This window comes from Barbus barbus (assembly GCF_936440315.1).
Source record: "Barbus barbus genome assembly, chromosome: 6".
Taxonomy (NCBI): domain Eukaryota; kingdom Metazoa; phylum Chordata; class Actinopteri; order Cypriniformes; family Cyprinidae; genus Barbus; species Barbus barbus.
The window spans coordinates 22,737,294-22,755,887 of record NC_136734.1 but is presented as its reverse complement, the minus strand read 5'-3'; the positions used below and the strand labels follow the sequence as shown (position 1 = coordinate 22,755,887).

Here is an 18,594-nt window from a genome sequence, read left to right as displayed (position 1 = left end):
AATTCAGCATCAGTTTCAGTGGTGTAGATGGTAAGGGCGCATACTTTTTGACGCGATCGACCTGCGTTCGAGCCTGCCTTTTGCCAAACTTTTTTCTCCCTTTTCAAATATCATATTGCATCAGAAAGGCATTTATTTTCAATAAAAATGAAGGAAATAATCTAAAAAGTTTCAAATAAAAGTATTGGGTAGGGTTAGGGTAGGTGCAGGGAGGGCTTTATTGTCCCAATAAGGTGGCATCCATTTAATAATTTGAATTAAAACTATAATTTACACTCAATACATTATTATTGTGTACTGTTTTATAATTTACTACAATACTGAGGTTTAGATAATTGCCACTATTTGCAATAAGTAGTATAAATAGCAGAACATCTTGCTATTTTAACATAATGTATATAGAATCTATAGCTATTTGTACTGTGTAAATAATATCTATCGCTATTTACATTTAGTGCAAATAGCCTCCCATAAACTCTATTGACCACATCTGAATAGTCAATTACCACAGAAAATAACTTGTGATTCCCTGGCTTAGTTCATAACATCCAAAGAAAATCTTGTTGCATTAATGCACTTACAATGGATCATGGGCAATGGATAGGGCAAATGTATTGAATAGTTTAGAAGCAGAAATTTGAAGGTCATGCTTTAATTTTACATATTATGAATTTGAATTACTACAAATTAAAATGTACCTGTTTAATTCATCCTCTTGAAGCAGAAACCTTTGGTTCAGCATTATCAACAACATTCCTGTGTGACATTTGTTCCATGTAAACAGCATTTTGTGGACAGTTACATCCTTTGCTTATATTCCTGTGTAGATATTATGAAATATTACTATTTGAACTTGGGTTTACCAACTTTTTAAACCCAGAAATTTTAAGCAGTTCTATGTCTAGCAGTCTTGTGTAATTATTTTTTATTTTTTCAATTTTTTCAATTAATTTGCTTGGCTCTACACTATAGGCTTCCATTGTAAGTTTTTTTCCCCCTTTGCTTTCTTCAAAATGAGGGACATATTAAAATGATCTTCTCAAGTGATTTAACTTAGAAACTTTCCTAAATATTTGACTTAAAATAGGTTTGTGGGGCCATATGCCAACTGAAACTATTATTACATTAAAGTATAGTTAATCCAAACATTTCAATCATTTACTCACCCTTGTATCCTCTTTGGAACATAAAGATATTTTGAAAAATGTATCAGTGTTTTTGTCCATACAATAAAAGTGAGTGGGCTTCAATGTTGTTTGGACCCCAACATGATAGGATTAGTATATAAAAATGCTCTCTCTTTGTCTCCCTCACACACATACTGTACCACATCCCTCCCCCGCCATCAGCACACACCAGCCATTATTTCTGTCCATTTTCTTTAATCCCCTTTTCTCCTCCCTCAACCATATTTTATTCCTGCTCCTTCTAGGCATGCACTCTAACATCATCTGAACTCTATTAGGATTACCCAGCAGCCCCATCTTTCTCTGTCAGTGTCTTCCTGCCCACATTAATCGATGATAAAACCTCCCAGCAGACGTTGCCTGAAATGACTCGATCCACCATTGCAACGTTTAGACTCCTGGCCATTTTTTTTTACATCACACCTGTATTTCAGACAGGCGCAATGCTGCTAGAGACTGGTTCAAAGCCTAGCTTTGGTGTAGAGGCATTTAACATGTCAATGACAAAGAGTGCAGGGCAAAATGACATAACAAACCCTTCTTATCCTAAAGGGAAAACAAGAGGAGCCTTCTTGCTGCCAAAAGGAGCTCGCAATGTGTATCTGAATGAAACGGAGGATTCTATAAATGTGATGGGTGAGTGGTATCAAGCTTTGCAGAGCAATGGGCATTGGTAAAGAAGGCAATATTAGTATTTTTTTTTTGTTATTGTGTTACAAAATGACTTAAGGAACTGCCATTCAGCATCCTTCTTAATTAGCCTTACATAACAATTGTTCATAGTCTTCATTGTTATTTGAGCTTCTGAAGGATGTCATCTATTCACATGGGTGTGAATGGATGAAATGAATGGATGAGGAACCTTCTGTCACGTTTTGATGTTTGTCTCGTAGGCTTGTCATGACCCTGTTTGATGAAGAGTTGAAAGAGTCTTGACTGTTCAAATCTGAAAGCTTTAGTAATGTACTACTGTAGAAATGCCTTCTAGTGATGCCCATCTCTGCAAAGATCAAACTGTAGTAAAACTTCTTAGCTAACTAATTGCTTCTGCCATCTCTCCCTTTGCCCTTTTTCACCATTGCAAAGGTTACCTAAAGATGTTTCTCATTCCTCCTGGGGCTAGACATGTGATCATACAAGAACATGAGGCTTCTCCTCAAATTCTTGGTAAGTTATATCTGTCCTCCTGTTTCTCAAGCTTAACAGCAAGAAGATCAAATGCATGCTTATGTATTCTGTGCCTGTTCCGGGTAACTGAGCATAATGGCTCCATATCACTCCAATACCTATCCATTGCACCAATGTATTCACACAAAAGTGCTTGTGCGTTTGCCTGGTGCATTAGACAGAATTAGACTCGCTGATTTTAGAAACAATAACTACCTACCACAATTTGTCTGTGGCATTGTGAACCAAGTCTGAAAACCTGAAGGAGAATTGGCGTTTTTAAGCCATGGGTTCATTTAGAATAGCATTTTTTGATTTAAGAGTAAAATCATGTTTCAGGTTTTGTTCCACAATATAAAGTAGCTCGAACATGATTTTTAAAACCATGTTGTGGTTTTAATGCAGAAGTTGCTAACAGGTTATACTACAAATACCCAAATACGTGCTTTGAGTTGATTAATCTTAATGTTGTAGATCAAAAGATGAACCTTTCTTTAGCTCAAACAGTAGAGAATGCCACTAGCAATGCCAAAGCTATGGGTCTGAATTCCAGGAAAAGCAAGAACTGATAAAATGTGTGCTTAAATGCAATTTAAGTTGCTTTGGATAAATGCGTCTGCCAAAAGCATAAGTGTTAATGTAAAGGAAAGTTTATTAAAGTGATGTTAACCACAGTTTTATTAAACTCATAAATCAAAAGCACTATTCTAGAAATGCATTAGAAATCCTGAGACAACCCTTGGAGAATTTTCTCTTTCTCAGTTGACCTGCTAATTCACATTGTGACAGAACAGCCCAATTTGCCATCGAAATGTGAGCATTACTCCGTTGCATTTCTGGGCTTTATGTGATATGAATACTGGAGGCAGTGACATTGCAGAATACGAAAAAAGTGCTAGTTCTATTTTTTCTAATAATGCTTACTTTCTTTGAGGCGCTTTCTTGATCAAGGTTTCTTTTTTCCTCTGAACTATAACAGTAAGAAAAAATTCTAGCTGTTAAATGTTTCTTTACTCTTTTCTTTTGAAAAGTCCATACAGGCAGCAATTATCACATTGTAATGCACATAACTGAACAAGTTGCTTTTATTCCAACAATATTCCCCTTCTTAGGAGTGTCTCTCCCTAAATGTAGGAGTTTGAATAATACTTCTTGCTAGTTTAACTTTTAATTAAATCTAACCTTATTTTAATTAGTTTGATAAGATGTTCAATGCTTCATTTTACTGCCCCAGTTAACCTTCCAAGAGGTCTTCCAAAGGTAATTCTATTTCAATTATAATTTCCCTTTTGGGGTGCTTAATAGCTTATTAATACAAATTTCAGTTATCCATATATTTAACTTAACTGATTGCAATTAGATTCCTTTGTAGGTCAAAATGCTATAGTTTAGTAATTTATATGAAGCTTATGTACAGTACATACTGTATATGTTTCTGTCTCCACTCATTTTTAGACATTTTAGATTAATTGTTAAGATAAAAAGCATTTATTTGCATTTAAGTAATATATGTTTTGGTGAATTCCCATTCCCATTCCCATCATGCTTGCTCTGATTCATTTTATGATTCACACCTTGTTATGATTCACGCATTTATTCTAACTAGTTTAGTCTAATTGTCAGTCATCAGAAGTGCAGGAAAAATTAGCTATTTTTATTTAAGAAATAATTCACACAAAAATAATCATGTTCATGTTTAAAAAAACGAGACATTCTTTTTTTTTTTTTTTTTAAAGATCACAAGTTTCAAGCTGAATGGTGACCACAATTTTCAAGTCAGATTTTCAAGATATGTAGTAAATAACAACTTAAATTTTAATCTGCTGTATCCTTACACAATGCTCTGATATGGTTTGTAATGTAGCATACAAGAAGAAATTTTCATTCTTGGGTGAATTATCCTTTTTAAGGTTAGGGTTTTGTGTATATGGTGACAAAAATTTACACAAACTCATCACGCTAAACATGTAGGAAATCAAAGGTCAACTTTGATTTCATTTCATCACACCTTTTGCGCAGTCCTGCCTTATATTTTTCTCATTATTATTTTAACATTAAAGAGTACTTCATATTTAATGTTCTGGAACCTAATGTCATTTTTCACATTATAAGTGACATTTGATGACTTGTAGCAATGGTGATTGTCTTGACGTGTGCGCTGCTTCTTGTAATCACCATTGACATTCAAACAAATGACCACCTAATCACTCTCCTGCTCTGAGCCATGTACTTTATGTCAGTATGTCACACAGTCCTCATACCTGATTTAATGGCTGAGACAATGGCTTAATTGAACAGAGTGATCCAGATCATTCTGTTAACTTCTTATCCACGAACTGTTGAAGAGTTTGTTGAATTATTCACTGATTGCAGCTATCAAGAACCAGGCAACCGGGCATTACATTCTCAACGGCAAAGGCGAAGATGCGAGATCTCGGCGCTTCATCGAGATGGGAGTGGAGTGGGACTATCTCATTGAGGACAATGTCGAGACTCTTCATACTGATGGTCCTCTACATGATGCAGTTGTTGTTCTGGTAAAGAAAACTTTCTATTTTAGGCTTAAAATGAGATATGTAATAATGTGATAAATAATCTGATATATATAGTAGGTACCATATTTATTACTGGCCAATATTTGTGTTTTTATTTATTCATATGTAGTGTAAACCGGTACTGAATATTTAATTTAGAATCTCACTTCTCCTATTTTGACATTTAAAATGTCTTTGCTGTCATCTAATGTTTATTTAAAGTTGATATTTAATAACACTAATAATTTAATAACTGTTAAAAAGTCATCCATCGCAAATAACAAAATAAATATATGTAATGCCTACATTTATTTGTAGCATTTAAAAGGATTGATTTTAGTCTTTTTTTGTTTGTTTGTTTAGTTGTTTAGTGTTATTTATGAACGTTTTAAGCATGAATTTCGTAGCCATTTCCTTTATCCAACACATCTTTATGTCGAGGAACTTCTCTTTCCCTGAAGGAGGGAATGGAGACGTCACATCGCTAATGACCGACAAATTGGGATCTCGCTTAGAGAGACCAATGCACATTGGCATGTGATGATTGCATCCAGCTGCCATTGATTGCAGCACGAGTATAACTAGGCAGCAGGTGCAACACATACTCAGGTTTTCACTGAGGAGCCGAGCCGGTGGCCCGGCCGCTCGGCGGTGGTACAGCTGCTGTGGCGACGAGATGTGACGTCTCCGTTCCCTCCTTCAGGGAACAAGGGTTACATACGTAACCGAGATGTTCCCTTTCAAGGGAACTTCGAACTGCGTCCTCTAGAGGTCGCTATGGGGAACTCCATCTACGTGACCCGTGTCTGAAGCATATATACAAAAACACCAAATTTTGGCCGGCGACAGCCTATGACGTCACTCCCGGTGCGACCACAGTATAAGAGGGCGCCGGGAGAAAGCATCATCCTCTTCTTCGTCTTCAATGACTGTTTGTTTGAAGCGTGCACCTTACAAGATAAGTATGGTTTACTTTTGTAATGCAAGCACTAGCAAGGCGTTAAGAGATGTGTGCATCCGTATCCACGTTATCTGATGCTTGATGACTCACATGATCTTTGCGTCTTTTTGTTTGCGCGCTGCGCGTACTGCGAGCGTTTTTCTAAAAGCTCTGCTCTTGTCTGTCTCTCTTTTTGAGGAAAGAGGGGCAGCCGTCTGCTTCCCGCGGTTCAGGACCCTCCGCTGCTGAAGCACGGAGGAAAATGAGCTCATGGGGTTTGCAGGTGGTTCTCGCCAATGCGTTATAGAAGGGGTTTTCCTTCTCGCGCTGGTCAGTCGCGAGCGAGCTGTTGAATGACAATGACACGATTTCGCTGACGTCATCTGAAAAAAAAAAAAAAAAAAAAAACGCTGGAGTGGCAATGCATACGCAGCAGCAGGTCAGGCTGCCGCTTCAATACACACTATGGCAGTGTTTCAGGCATACCAGGCTGATCTGTTGAAAGACCTGGATAAAAGGTTTGTAAAAATATATAATATTTATTTAATATATATATACCTGATGAGGTTGCTGAGCTGTGCCGCACCGCCGATTTGGCTGTTTGAGCCACTAAGCAGGCCGCCTCTGCTATGGGCAGTTCTATGGCGGCCAGGGTGGTAACGGAGAGACATCTGTGGGTGAACCTGGCAGATATTGGGAAGAGAGAGAAGGGCTTTCTTCTCAATGCTCCGGTTTCGCCTTCTGTACTTTTTAGTACCTCCGTCGAGTCGGTGGTTTAAAAGTTTAGGGAGGCAAAGGCGTGTTCAGCGGCTTTTAAAAATCTTCATTTTAAATGAGAAGGTCCAGGTTTGAGCCCAAACAGCGCAGGGGTCCTGGCCCATCCCGATCTGAGGATCAGAGATGGGCACAGAAGGCTAGTGTCGCAATCTCGGCCAGGGTAAGAGTTGAACATCTCTCCTTCCCTCAGGGGGCCTGTACATCTAAAGTCCTCATCTTCCCCTCTCTAATTCCCCTTCAACCTCAGTTTTCTACCACCTGACTGAGGTTAGGTGAGCACCTCCTGCGCCCTTATTTCAGCCCCTACACTGGACTGTTCTTCTGCGCGGGTTCCATGGATGGGTGAGTACAATGCTTTGGCTCTGAGGAGCAGCATTTTCTATGTCTGGCCCTTTTGTTCTTCAAACGAGGCCATAATAGGCGCATGAGGTTTAGCTTAGAACTGCCCACCCTTATTAGGGTTTTAAGTAGCAGTTTCCCTGAGCCCTAGTTGCCTTCTGTTCAGCTACCTATTACCCTGATACTTTTTCCAGCAGCTCGTTCGGGTTGTTAGGTATCCCTCTGTTTGTAGGTCGAGCTGGCTTTGCTCCCCTCGCCTAGAATGTGGAGGGCTATTTATGAGCATGCCGCTCCCTCCTGAGTGTCTGAGCTCTCATGCTAGATTCTCCGCTCTCTAGAGCTTTATCATGGTAGAGCTAGTTTTTGCTCCCCTCACTGTTGAGGGTCACCTTGAGTATACTGCTCTCGTATGAGCGTGTGAGTTCCCTCTTTTGCTGTAAGTAGAGTTCCGCTCCCAGAGCTTTGTTACTTAACAACCTGCTCCTCGTTGCTGCTGTACCCCTCCGAGCTCTACCCTGTTAGTTGAGCTGGCATTGCTCCCCTCGCTATAGAGGGTTGCCTATGAGCATGCCGCTCCCTGCTGAGCGTCTGAGTTTCCTCTCATATGAGAGTCGAGTCTCCGCTCCCAGAGCTCTGTTATTCAGAAACCTCAGCACGTCAGGCCTTTCTTTAGGCCTCCTTGTCAGGTTGCTCTCATAATTGGTCGAGCTAGCATTGCTCTCCTCACTTTAGAGGGTTATTTATGAGCATGTTGCTCCCTTTTTGAGCTCTCTTTGTTGGCTGAGCTGGCATCGTTCCCCTTATTTAGAGGGTCACTTATGAGTGTGTCGCTCCCTTCTGAGCGTCTGAGTTCCCTCTCATGTTGAGAGTTAAGTTCTCCGCTCTCCAGAGCTTTTTCTTGGTAGAGTTAGCATTGCTCCCCTCATTTTAGAGGGTCATCTATGAACATGCTGCTCCCTCCAGAGAGCATCTGACAATACGATTTCTAAAATCCATATTTGGTAAGTGCTCACGCTAGTCTCTGTGCACTTTTCTAAAAACCACGCTGTGGTAAGAGCGCATACCGAGTGTTTTGCGGTCTTTTCCTAAAATCCTGTATGGTATGGGTTACGCGCTGAGGCTTCGTGCCCATTTTTTGAGTCGGTTAGGCCCGTTTTTCACCTTGGGCCCCACCCTACTTATATATATGTGCTGAGTATCCTCCCTGTCTTGGTAGAGCTAGCATTGCTCCCCTCATTTTAGAGGGTCGGCTGTGAGCATGCTGCTCCCTCAGGAGCTCTCTTTGCTGGTCGAGATAGCATTGCTCCCCTCTTTTAGAGGGTCACTTTTGAGCATGCCGCTCCCTTATGAGCGTCTGAGTTCCCTCTCATGCTGAGAGTTAAGTTCTCCGCTCTCCAGAGCTCTTTCTTGGTAGAGCTAGCATTGCTCCCCTCACTATGGAGGGTCTATTATGAGCATGCTGCTCCCTCACGAGCTCTCCTTGTTGGTCGAGTTGGCATTGCTCCTCTCTCGAGAGAGGGTCACCTATGAGCATGCTGCTTCCCCCAGAGAGCATCTGATAGAGAAAAACGTTATTAAAATCCATGTTATGGTAAGTGCACACGCTAGTCTCTGTGCACTTTCTGAAAGCCACGCTGTGGTAAGATCGCACACCGAGTGTTTTGCGGTCTTTTCTAAAATCCTGTATGGTATGGGTTACGCGCTGAGGCTTCGTACCATTCTTTGAGTTGGTCAGGCCTCGGTTTTCACCTTAGGCCCCACTCTGCTTATGTATGTGCCGAGTATCCTCTCATGCTGAGAGTTGAGTTCTCCGCTCTCCAGAGCTCTGTCTTGGTAGAGCTAGTATTGCTCCCCTCACTATAGAGGGTCACCTATGAGCATGCTGCTCCCTCACGAGCTCTCCTGGTTGGTCGAGCTGGCATTGCTCCCCTCATTATAGAGGGTCACCTATGAGCATGCCGCTCCCTTTTGAGCGTCTGAGTTTCCTCTCATGCTGAGAGTTAAGTTCTCCGCTCTCCAGAGCTCTGTCTTGGTAGAGCTAGCATTGCTCCCCTCACTATAGAGGGTCACCTTTGAGCATGCTGCTCCCACACGAGCTCTCCTTGTTGGTCGAGCTGGCACTGCTCCCCTCTTTTTAGAGGGTCACCTATGAGCATGCCGCTCCCTCCTGAGCGTCTAAGAGTTAAATTCTCTGCTCTCCAGAGCTCTGTCTTGGTAGAGCTAGCATTGCTCCCCTCATTTAGAGGGTCACCTATGAGCATGCTGCTCCCTCATGAGCTCTCCCGGTTGTTCGAGCTGGCATTGCTCCCCTCGCTATAGAGGGTCACCTATGAGCATGCTGCTCCCTCCAGAGCATTTGGAGAATAAAATTTGCAAATCCATGATTATGGTAATTGCGCACGCTAGTCTCTGTGCACTTTCTGAAAGCCACGCTGTGGTAAGATCGCACACCAAGTGTTTTGCGGTCTTTTCTAAAATCCTGTATGGTATGGGTTACGCGCTGAGGCTTCGTACCCATTTTTTGAGTCGGTCAGGCCCCGGTTCTCACCTTGGGCCCCACTCTACTTATGTATATGCTGAGTATCCTCCCATGCTGAGAGTTGAGTGCTCCGCTCTCCAGAGCTCTGCCTTGGTAGAGCTAGCATTGCTCCCCTCACTATAGAGGGTCACCTATGAGCATGCTGCTTCCTCACGAGCTCTCCTTGTTGGTTGAGCTGGCATTGCTCCCCTCGCTATAGAGGGTCACCTATGAGCATGCCGCTCCCTTTTGAGCGTCTGAGTTTCCTCTCATGCTGAGAGTTAAGTTCTCTGCTCTCCAGAGCTCTGTCTTGGTAGAGCTAGCATTGCTCCCCTCATTTTAGAGGGTCACCTATGAGCATGCTGCTCTCCTTGTTGGTCGAGCTGGCATTTCTCTCCTCTCTGTAGAGGGTCACATATGAGCATGCCGCTCCCTTATGAGCGTCTGAGTCCCCTCTCATGTTGAGAGTTGAGTTCTCCGCTCTTCAGAGCCCTGCCTTGGTAGAGCTAGCATTGCTCCCCTCAATATTGAGGGTCACCTATGAGCATGCCGCTCCCTTTGAGCGTCTGAGTTTCCTCTCATGCTGAGAGTTGAGTTCTCTGCTCTCCAGAGCTCTGTCTTGGTAGAGCTAGCATTGCTCCCCTCATTTTAGAGGGTCACCTATGAGCATGCTGCTCCCTCACAAGCTCTCCTGGTTGGTCGAGCTGGCATTGCTCCCCTCATTATAGAGGGTCACCTATGAGCATGCCGCTCCTTTTTGAGCGTCTGAGTTTCCTCTCATGCTGAGAGTTATGTTCTCCGCTCTCCAGAGCTCTGTCTTGGTAGAGCTAGCATTGCTCCCCTCACTATAGAGGGTCACCTTTTGAGCATGCTGCTCTCTCCAGAGCATTTGGAAAAGAACGATGTTTACAAATCCATGTTTTGGTAAGTGCGCACACTAGTTTTTGTGCACTTTCTGAAAGCCACGCTGTGGTAAGATCGCACACTGAGTGTTTTGCGGTCTTTTCTAAAATCCTGTATGGTATGGGTTACGCGCTGCGGCTTCGTACCCATTCTTTGAGTCGGTTAGGCCCATTTTCACCTTGGGCCCTACTCTACCTGTGTATCCCCAGTGATACTACTTGAACAGGGGCTACTACTAAGGATCTGTTGATACAGTTCCTTCAGCTAGCTCTTGTAGGAGCAAGCAGTAGCCCCTGGGTGACAGACCAGGCTTAGTTACTATCCTAAGCGCTTGGTCGTGTCCCCTTAAAGGAATCCCTTTTCTGATTCCAAGCCTTGAGCTCTACCCTGGGTCCAGGAGGTCCGGCCTCTATCATGTGAGTTCCGGGGTATGCAACTCAGGCCTTTGGCCGAAGGGGATAATGTCACTGACAGCCGTCAATTCATCCCAGGGACAACTCCCTTATTCTTTTTGGTAGAGTTGATGCTTAGTGCTCGCCTTTGTGGAATGGCATGCACTCCCCTCAGCATGGCGGCGTGGGTATATCGTTCCCCATAGCGACCTCTAGAGGACTCAGTTCGAAGTTCCTTGAAAGGGAACGTCTCAGGTTACGTATGTAACCATGGTTCCCTGAGAGGGAACGAGACACTGCGTCCTCTAGACTTCAGGCCATGCTTCGGATGCCGCTTCAGACGAAGAAGTGGATGATGCTTTCTCCCGGCGCCCTCTTATACTGTGGTCGCACCGGGAGTGACGTCATAGGCTGTCGCCGACCAAAATTTGGTGTTTTTGTATATATGCTTCAGACACGGGTCACGTAGATGGAGTTCCCCATAGCGACCTCTAGAGGACGCAGTGTCTCGTTCCCTCTCAGGGAACCATGGTTACATACGTAACCTGAGACGTTTCCTTTCAGTCGGTCACTCTCGACATCACGTCGGTAATGGCCGACAAATTGAGATCTCTACCAAAGTGCCACAGATGCTACCCCTTCCAGTGTACTGTGCGACCCTCTTGCGCCCCGTTTTTGGAGTAAAGGGAACGTGTTGGGGGTCGTCCAGCCCGCAGCTCTACAAATATCTGTCAGCAAGGCTCAGGGCTTAAAGTTCTCCGGCACCGTGCCGGATCTCCTCTGTTTTTTCCTACATTTAAAAAAAAAACTTGTTGAGAGAGGAACACAGCTTTCACTCTTAACCAAACTAACATTACTAGCCAATCTTTTTTGCTCTTATAAACATGAGACATCCATAATAGTATCCAATTGCAGAGTCGCAGCCCTGATGAATGGAGAAGCACGACACGTTGAAAAAGCTGCAAGGCACAATGGTCAAAGATGTCCATCTAGTGCATATTTAGATAGAAAAACTAATTAAAAAGCAGTGGAGCTTTGTAAACAGCTCAGAGTAATCAAGTAATCTCCAGAAGAACGATATGATTGCCAGAACAAATTTACCAGGATTTTTGAAAAGGTCCTGTTCACAAATGATCTCTTAATGGTAACTTGCCAATAATTTATTAGTAAAGACTGTATGTGTGAAAGGAGCTAAACTCTTCCTCTGCATATGCTGTGAATTTGAATTGCTTGAAGTTCAACTGGGAAAACAGTGTACATTATCTCACTAGATTTATAACATAAATGATTTATAAATCTTTGCCAACACAGGAGAAAACATCAACCTATTTCTATTTCTGAGTGTGCATGTAGCCAAATATTAAAATTAAATGGATTTTAACATTGTTTAACCCTCTGGGGTCGACAAATGCGCCAACGCGTTTTAATGCTTTTTTTTAAAGCCCCTAAAAGGAACGTAAATTACTCTGTAAGTTTTAATCATACAGATAAGAGCAATACATCAATCGAATATGTAAAGGGTCTACTTTTATTCTTATACACACATAATAACAACAAAACTTTGTGATTTTATAAAATATAAAATATAAAACACTTCTAGTAGAGTGAGCTTGCAACCTGAATGGGCAGGGCACACCCTGTGCCTGATAAGCCAAGGGTGATGGCATCCACTATCCAGTGGGCCATCCTCTGCTTGGAGACCGCCTTCCCCTTCTGCCGGCCTCCATAACAGACAAAGAGCTGATCTGGGGTCCTGAAGCTTTGTGTCTGGTCTACATACCGTCTCAAGGCTCAGACAAGGACAAAGCAGAGCTAGGGCTGGGTCTGCCTCCTCCAGGGGTAGCGCTGACAGGCTCACCACCTGATCCCTGAAGGGAGTAGTGGTAACCTTGGGCACATAGCCGGGCCGGGGCCTCAGGATTACCTGGGAGGTAGGTAGTTTACTCTAGGTAAACTCTAGGCAAGAATCGTCGACTGAAAATGCGTGCAGGTCCCCTACCCTCTTGATGGAGGCCAGTGCAAGCAGGAGCAGAGTTTTCATTGATAGAAACTTCAGCTCAACTGACTGCAAAGGCTCAAATGGGCCCTGCTGTAGTGCTTTGAGCCCTAGAAACAGGTCCCAAGAGAGTATAGAAGGGGGCCGGGGAGGATTTAACCTTCTCGCCCCCTTTAAGGTACCTGATGAACAGGTCATGCTTCCCTACCAACTTCCCTTTCACGGGGTCGTGATTAGCAGTAATCGCAGCAACATAGATTTCAATCCCCTGGGGTCGAAGCCCGATATTACCGACGTGACGTCGCGAGTGACCGACTGAAAGGGAACAGAGTGAAACTTGTGTGTGTATATTCATTTTTGATATGCCTATTGTCTTTGTGCCAAAGGTGTTCCCTCCTTATGTTCCCTCATTTCATTTTCATTATTCATGCTTCTAAAAGGGTCCAGCATGATTCAAATTAAGTGCTGATTTACTCTTTGATAAAGGGCTGTTGCGCGGCAACATATATATTCCCTCGGATTTCCTTAATTAAGTTCAGAACTCAATGGGATGGAAATTGTTTGGTTGGCCATAGCAACCCATTGTGTAATTTAATTTTCTCTAGTTGCACGTGTGCAAATAATGAATGCCTTTCTTCACATTCACAAAATGTTCAAATACAAAGAGGCAACATGCTTTTCCTTCCCTTTCTAGTATTAAAACTTTCATTCTTAATTTTTTGATTAATAAGAAGGAAATAGATGGAATAATTATGGATTATGCAGAACAGTCGATCATTTGAATTAGTATGTTAATGAAAATGTAAGGCTCGCTAATCATGACTTGCATGGCAAGATAAAAATAGAATGAAGCTGAAAAAATACAACACTGCAGAGTGTGAAGTAGAGTAAGCGCAGTCTTAAGCTCTAAACACACTGCACGATTTTTGGCTGTCCCAGTCGAAAGACTTTGGGCAGCATTCTCTCCCAACTCCTCTTCTCCCTTTACACCAGCGACTGCACATCTAAAGACCCCTCTATCAAGCTCCTAAAGTTTGCAGACGACACCACACTGATCGGCCTCATCCAGGACGGTGATGAGTCTGCTTTCAGACAGGAAGTTAAAGAGCTGGCTGTCTGGTGCAGTCTTAACAACCTGGAGCTTAACATGCTCAAAACTGTGGAGATGATCGTGGACTTTAGGAGAAAACCCCCTGCTCTCCCCCACTCACCATCATGAACAGCACTGTGACTGCAGTGGAGTCATTCAGAATCCTGGGCACCACAATTTCTCAGGACCTGAAGTGGGACAATCACATTGAGTCCATTGTGAAAAAAGGCCCAGCAGAGGTTGTACTTCCTTCGCCAGCTGAGGAAGTTCAACCTGCCACAGGACTTGCTGAAACAGTTCTATTCCGCCATCACTGAATCCGTCCTCTGCACTTCAATAACCGTCTGATTCAGCTCAGCTACCAAATCTGACGTCAGAAGACTACGGAGGGTGGTCCGTACTGCTGAGCGAATCATTGGTACAACCCTCCCCACTCTCCAAGAACTGTACTTATCCAGAGTGAGCAAAAGGGCTGGCAAAATCACTCTGGACCCCTCACATCCAGCACACTTCCTCTTTGAACTGTTACTGGTCGACACTACAGCGCTCTGAGAACCAGAACGACCAGACACAGAAACAGTTTCTTCCCTTAAGCAATCCATCTCATGAACACTTGACACTAAACTTGGAGCAAACAACTCTATTATACATTATTTATTCACCACACATACTTATTTTTTCATTTCAAATTTGCACATACCAGACCTGTACACACATAATTGTCTATTGTCTATTGTGTGGCGGGAGGAGCAAACAACAGACACAGTGGGCGTGGCGTCAGGCCTCGGAGAGGTTTTTATTAAACAATAATCAACAAAAATAGTGTCCAAGGGGAAAAAGTGTCCGAAAATAAACAGGGGATCTGGTGTCCTCGTCGTGCTGCGGGGTTAGTGAAGGAGGGCAGTGTTCGCAAAGGAAGGGTCCAGGGAAGGGGCGGAGTCCGGTGGCCGCACGTGCTCCCCTCTCGGGTCCGTGAGCGAGTGGCGGCGGCTTCTTCCAGCGGCGTCATCCTACTCCTAGGCCCCCGGAGCTTTTGGGGGACTCGACGGCCCGGCATCCTGGCTCGTCAGCCGTCTAACGGGTGCGGCAGTCCTCCTACTCGACGCGCCCTTCCTGGACCCGTGAGGACACCAGCGTGCATGCACGGGGAAGAGACCGGTCTCCCGAGGAGAGGCGCGCTGGGCATTTAAACGGCGGCGGTGATGAGGCTCTATTCACATCAGGTGCGCCTCATCACACACCGCCAGCCCTGGCTGTTTCAGCACCCCTCCTCCCTCACACACCCACTCCCGTCGGGAGCCTGGTGAAGGGCGGCGAATACGGGATGGGGTGGTGATGATGATAAGGGGGGAGGCAGCCGACTCGTCACAATTGTCTATTGTTGTCTTCACGGATGAATTCCGGTTTTCACTGTACAGGGCAGATGGCAGACAGCATGTATGGCGTCTTGTGGGTGAGCGGTTTGCTGATGTCCTACATTGTGGATCGAGTCGCCCATGGTGGCGGTGGGGTTATGGTATGGGCAGGCATATGTTATGGACAACGAACACAGGTGCATTTTATTGATGGCATTTTGAATGCACAGAGATACCGTGGTGAGATCCTGAGGCCCATTGTTGTGCCATTCATCCACGACCATCACCTAATGTTGCAGCATGATAATGCACGGCCCCATGTTGCAAGGATCTGTACACAATTTCTGGAAGCTGAAAACATCCCAATTTTTATATGGCCAGCATACTCACCGGACATGTCACCCATTGAGCATGTTTGGGATGCTCTGGATTGGCGTATACGACAGCGTGTTCCAGTTCCTGCCAATATCCAGCAACTTTGCACAACCATTGAAGAGGAGTGGACCAACATTCCACAGGTCACAATCAACAACCTGATCAACTCTATGCGAAGGAGATGTGTTGCACTGCTTGAGGCAAATGGTGGTCACACAAGATGCTGACTGGTTTTTGGACCCCCCGGAATCCCCCAATGCAGTAAAACTGCACATTTTACAGTGGCCTTTTATTGTGGCCAGCCTAAGGCACACCTGTGCAATAATCATGCTGTCTAATCAGCATCTTGATATGCTACACCTGTGAGGTGGATGGATTATCTCGGCAAAGGAGAAGTGCTCACTAACACAGATTTAGACAGATTTGTGAACAATATTTGAGCGAAATAGGCCTTTTGTGCACGTAGAAAAAGTCTTAGATCTTTGAGTTCAGCTCATGAAAAACAGGGCAAAAACAAAAGTGTTGCGTTTATAATTTTGGTCAGTGTATGAAAACGAGACTAAAATGTTAAGACTTTTAATCAATCAATTTATTTGTAAAGCACAATAAAAACAACAGTAGTTAACACCACTGTGCTGTACAACCTTATATAAAAGACAAATAAATATGAACAGTTTTTGACCGCAATACACCAAAAAAAAAAAAAACTCTAAGGACAATTATAAGCCCTTAGATAAAAGGTAGGTTTTTAACTTGGATTTAAATTCAGATTCAGACGAAACTAATCGAAGGGAGACTGGAAGATTATTCCATAATTTTGGCCCAGCAATTGAAAAGGCACGGTCACCCCTCAACTTCAGTCTAGATCTGGGGAACATCAACACTCTTTTCTATATTAGATATTCAGGAGCTGTTCCACTCAGAGCTTTAAAAACAAACCATCAAATTTTAAACTTGATTCTGTAACAGATCGGCAACCAGTGCAAAGAGCATAATACAGGAGAGATATGATCAAATCTGCGGGTGCCAGTCAAAAGTCTGGCAGCCGGATTTTGAACCATCTGGAGTCGATTTATATTTGATTGACTTATTCCCATATAAAGGGAATTACAATAATCAAGCCTTGATGACACAAAAGCATGAATAACTCTCTCTAACTCTTTAAATCGACTAAGGGTGCTTCCACACTTGGTTCGATTACCTGGTCCGAACCCGAGTTTGTTTGCTCCCCCCTCCTCCTGGCTCCGCTAGACTGCGTTCATATTATAATTTTTTTTTGGGGTCCGAACCGCGGTTCGTTTGCGTCATCAAGTCAGCAGCTGTTTACCCCGTTGCTTAGTAATGACGGCACGGGAGAAGACGGGAATATGCATAAGATTGCTCTCTGCGCTTTTAAATATTTAAGTTTTTGAACCGTTCGTTTTTTTTACAAAGCTTTAGTGCATAAATCACTTACGACTGTCTTATGAATGTACTGCTAATGCTCTAAAGAACACTGAAGGCGAACATAAATGAGACATACAGCTCTCTGCCTGCAGCGTGTCAGTGACGCTCGTCAGGAAAGTGAGTGAAACGCACATAAACACAAATTTTTATAAAAAAATATGGCATTAATAGCGGTTCACTTCTGTGGTTTGGTACTGTAGCGGGCTGAAGAATCACACGACAGGTTGCAGTGCAATAAATACCCCGGAGGGTGTGTTTATTGTGCCAGACTTGTGAATAAAAGGAAATAGGTGAAGGTGCCAACGTGCTCCGTGCTCGTCCACAATCTCCTGGTGATCTTCTCGGCCGGCCGGCTGCGTGCAGGGTGCTCTGGATCCTGTACGTGGGTGGCGGGCTGTGCGATCAACTGGTGTCTGTGGAAATCAGAGAGACAGGGTTAGTTGGCCTTCTCTTGGAGACATCGCTCCCCAGTGTGTGCCAGCTCGGCCCTTTTCTAGCCCTCTCCAAACGAGCCGCAGCTGTGATCGCTCAGTCCGCTGTGATTGTGAGCAGGTGCAGCTCCTTCGTTGCCAGGGCGACGCTGATAGGTGCCCGGGACACTTGTCACAGTACGATTGTGTTCACATCAGCAGCGAACCGTACCGGAGTTCACATGAACCGAACCCCAGACCACCCTTTTTAAGCGGAATCATGTGTGGTTTGGGAGTGCGCACCAGAGGTCGGATGACAGCGTTCACATCATCCAAACGAACCGAACTCTGACGTATATTCGAATCCAGGTGCGCACCAAAAGTGCTAGTGTGAAAGCGCCCTAAAACTTTACTAAAACTAAATAGGATAAGATTGACTAAATATGATAAAAGCTAACAAGGACATTTAACATGGAACTAAGAAAAACTGAAAATAGCTGACACAATTAACATCACAATAATCCAAAAGTAATCCACACCACTCCAGTCCATCAGTTAACATCTTGAGAAGACAAAAGCTGAAACAAATCCATCAAGATTTTTTAACTAAAATACGAGTCCATGATCCATAATAATGCTTCAACATTTGGTCACTATTGTGATTTACCGTTTAAGATTAAAATTTTAACATGATTTTCTGACAAATTGTTCACATGCACACCTTTACGAACTACCAAAAATCAGTTTACATGCAAATAAATAACCTGGCAAGGATACCAATCTCAAGAAAGAGTTGTAGTTTGCAAGATATTTCCTCCTATTCTACTGTGAAACACTCGGCTTGTTTCTATCTGACATTGATTTGAGCTGTGGTGTGAACTAAAGGTCCTTAAATGAATATAAATGAAGATCACCCCTCTGTAAATGTGTCAGTCAAAGCTTAAGATTTTCGTCTTTCGAAACTCATTCTTCAGCCTGGAGATCAGAGCCTAGTGTGAATATGGAAGGTTACTAGGAAAGAAAAAAGGGAAATTGTACTACATACACTGACAGCTGAAATGCAATGCAAAGTGACATCAGCAACATTGGGTTTTAAATGGGGTTTTCAGTCATGGATTAAAAAGCTACGAGTGAGAGCGCTTGCTATATAGAGATGAATGGAGGC

General features: G+C 43.6%; 1 protein-coding gene across 2 annotated transcripts in view; it reads left to right on the top strand.

Annotated features, from left to right (window-relative positions):
- LOC306871234 (A disintegrin and metalloproteinase with thrombospondin motifs 3-like) overlaps positions 1-18,594 on the top strand; it is a 125,309-nt gene that overhangs the window by 83,533 nt on the left and 23,182 nt on the right. Inside the window, exons 16-17 of one of the 2 annotated variants that reach the window (XM_079419016.1) lie at positions 1,740-1,823; positions 4,728-4,891. In XM_079419016.1, coding sequence (XP_079275142.1) covers positions 1,740-1,823; positions 4,728-4,891 — 248 coding nt within the window. Of the gene's footprint in view, positions 1-1,739; positions 1,824-2,273; positions 2,355-4,727; positions 4,892-18,594 lie in introns of both variants that reach the window. The other variant, XM_079419017.1, reaches the window with a different exon arrangement.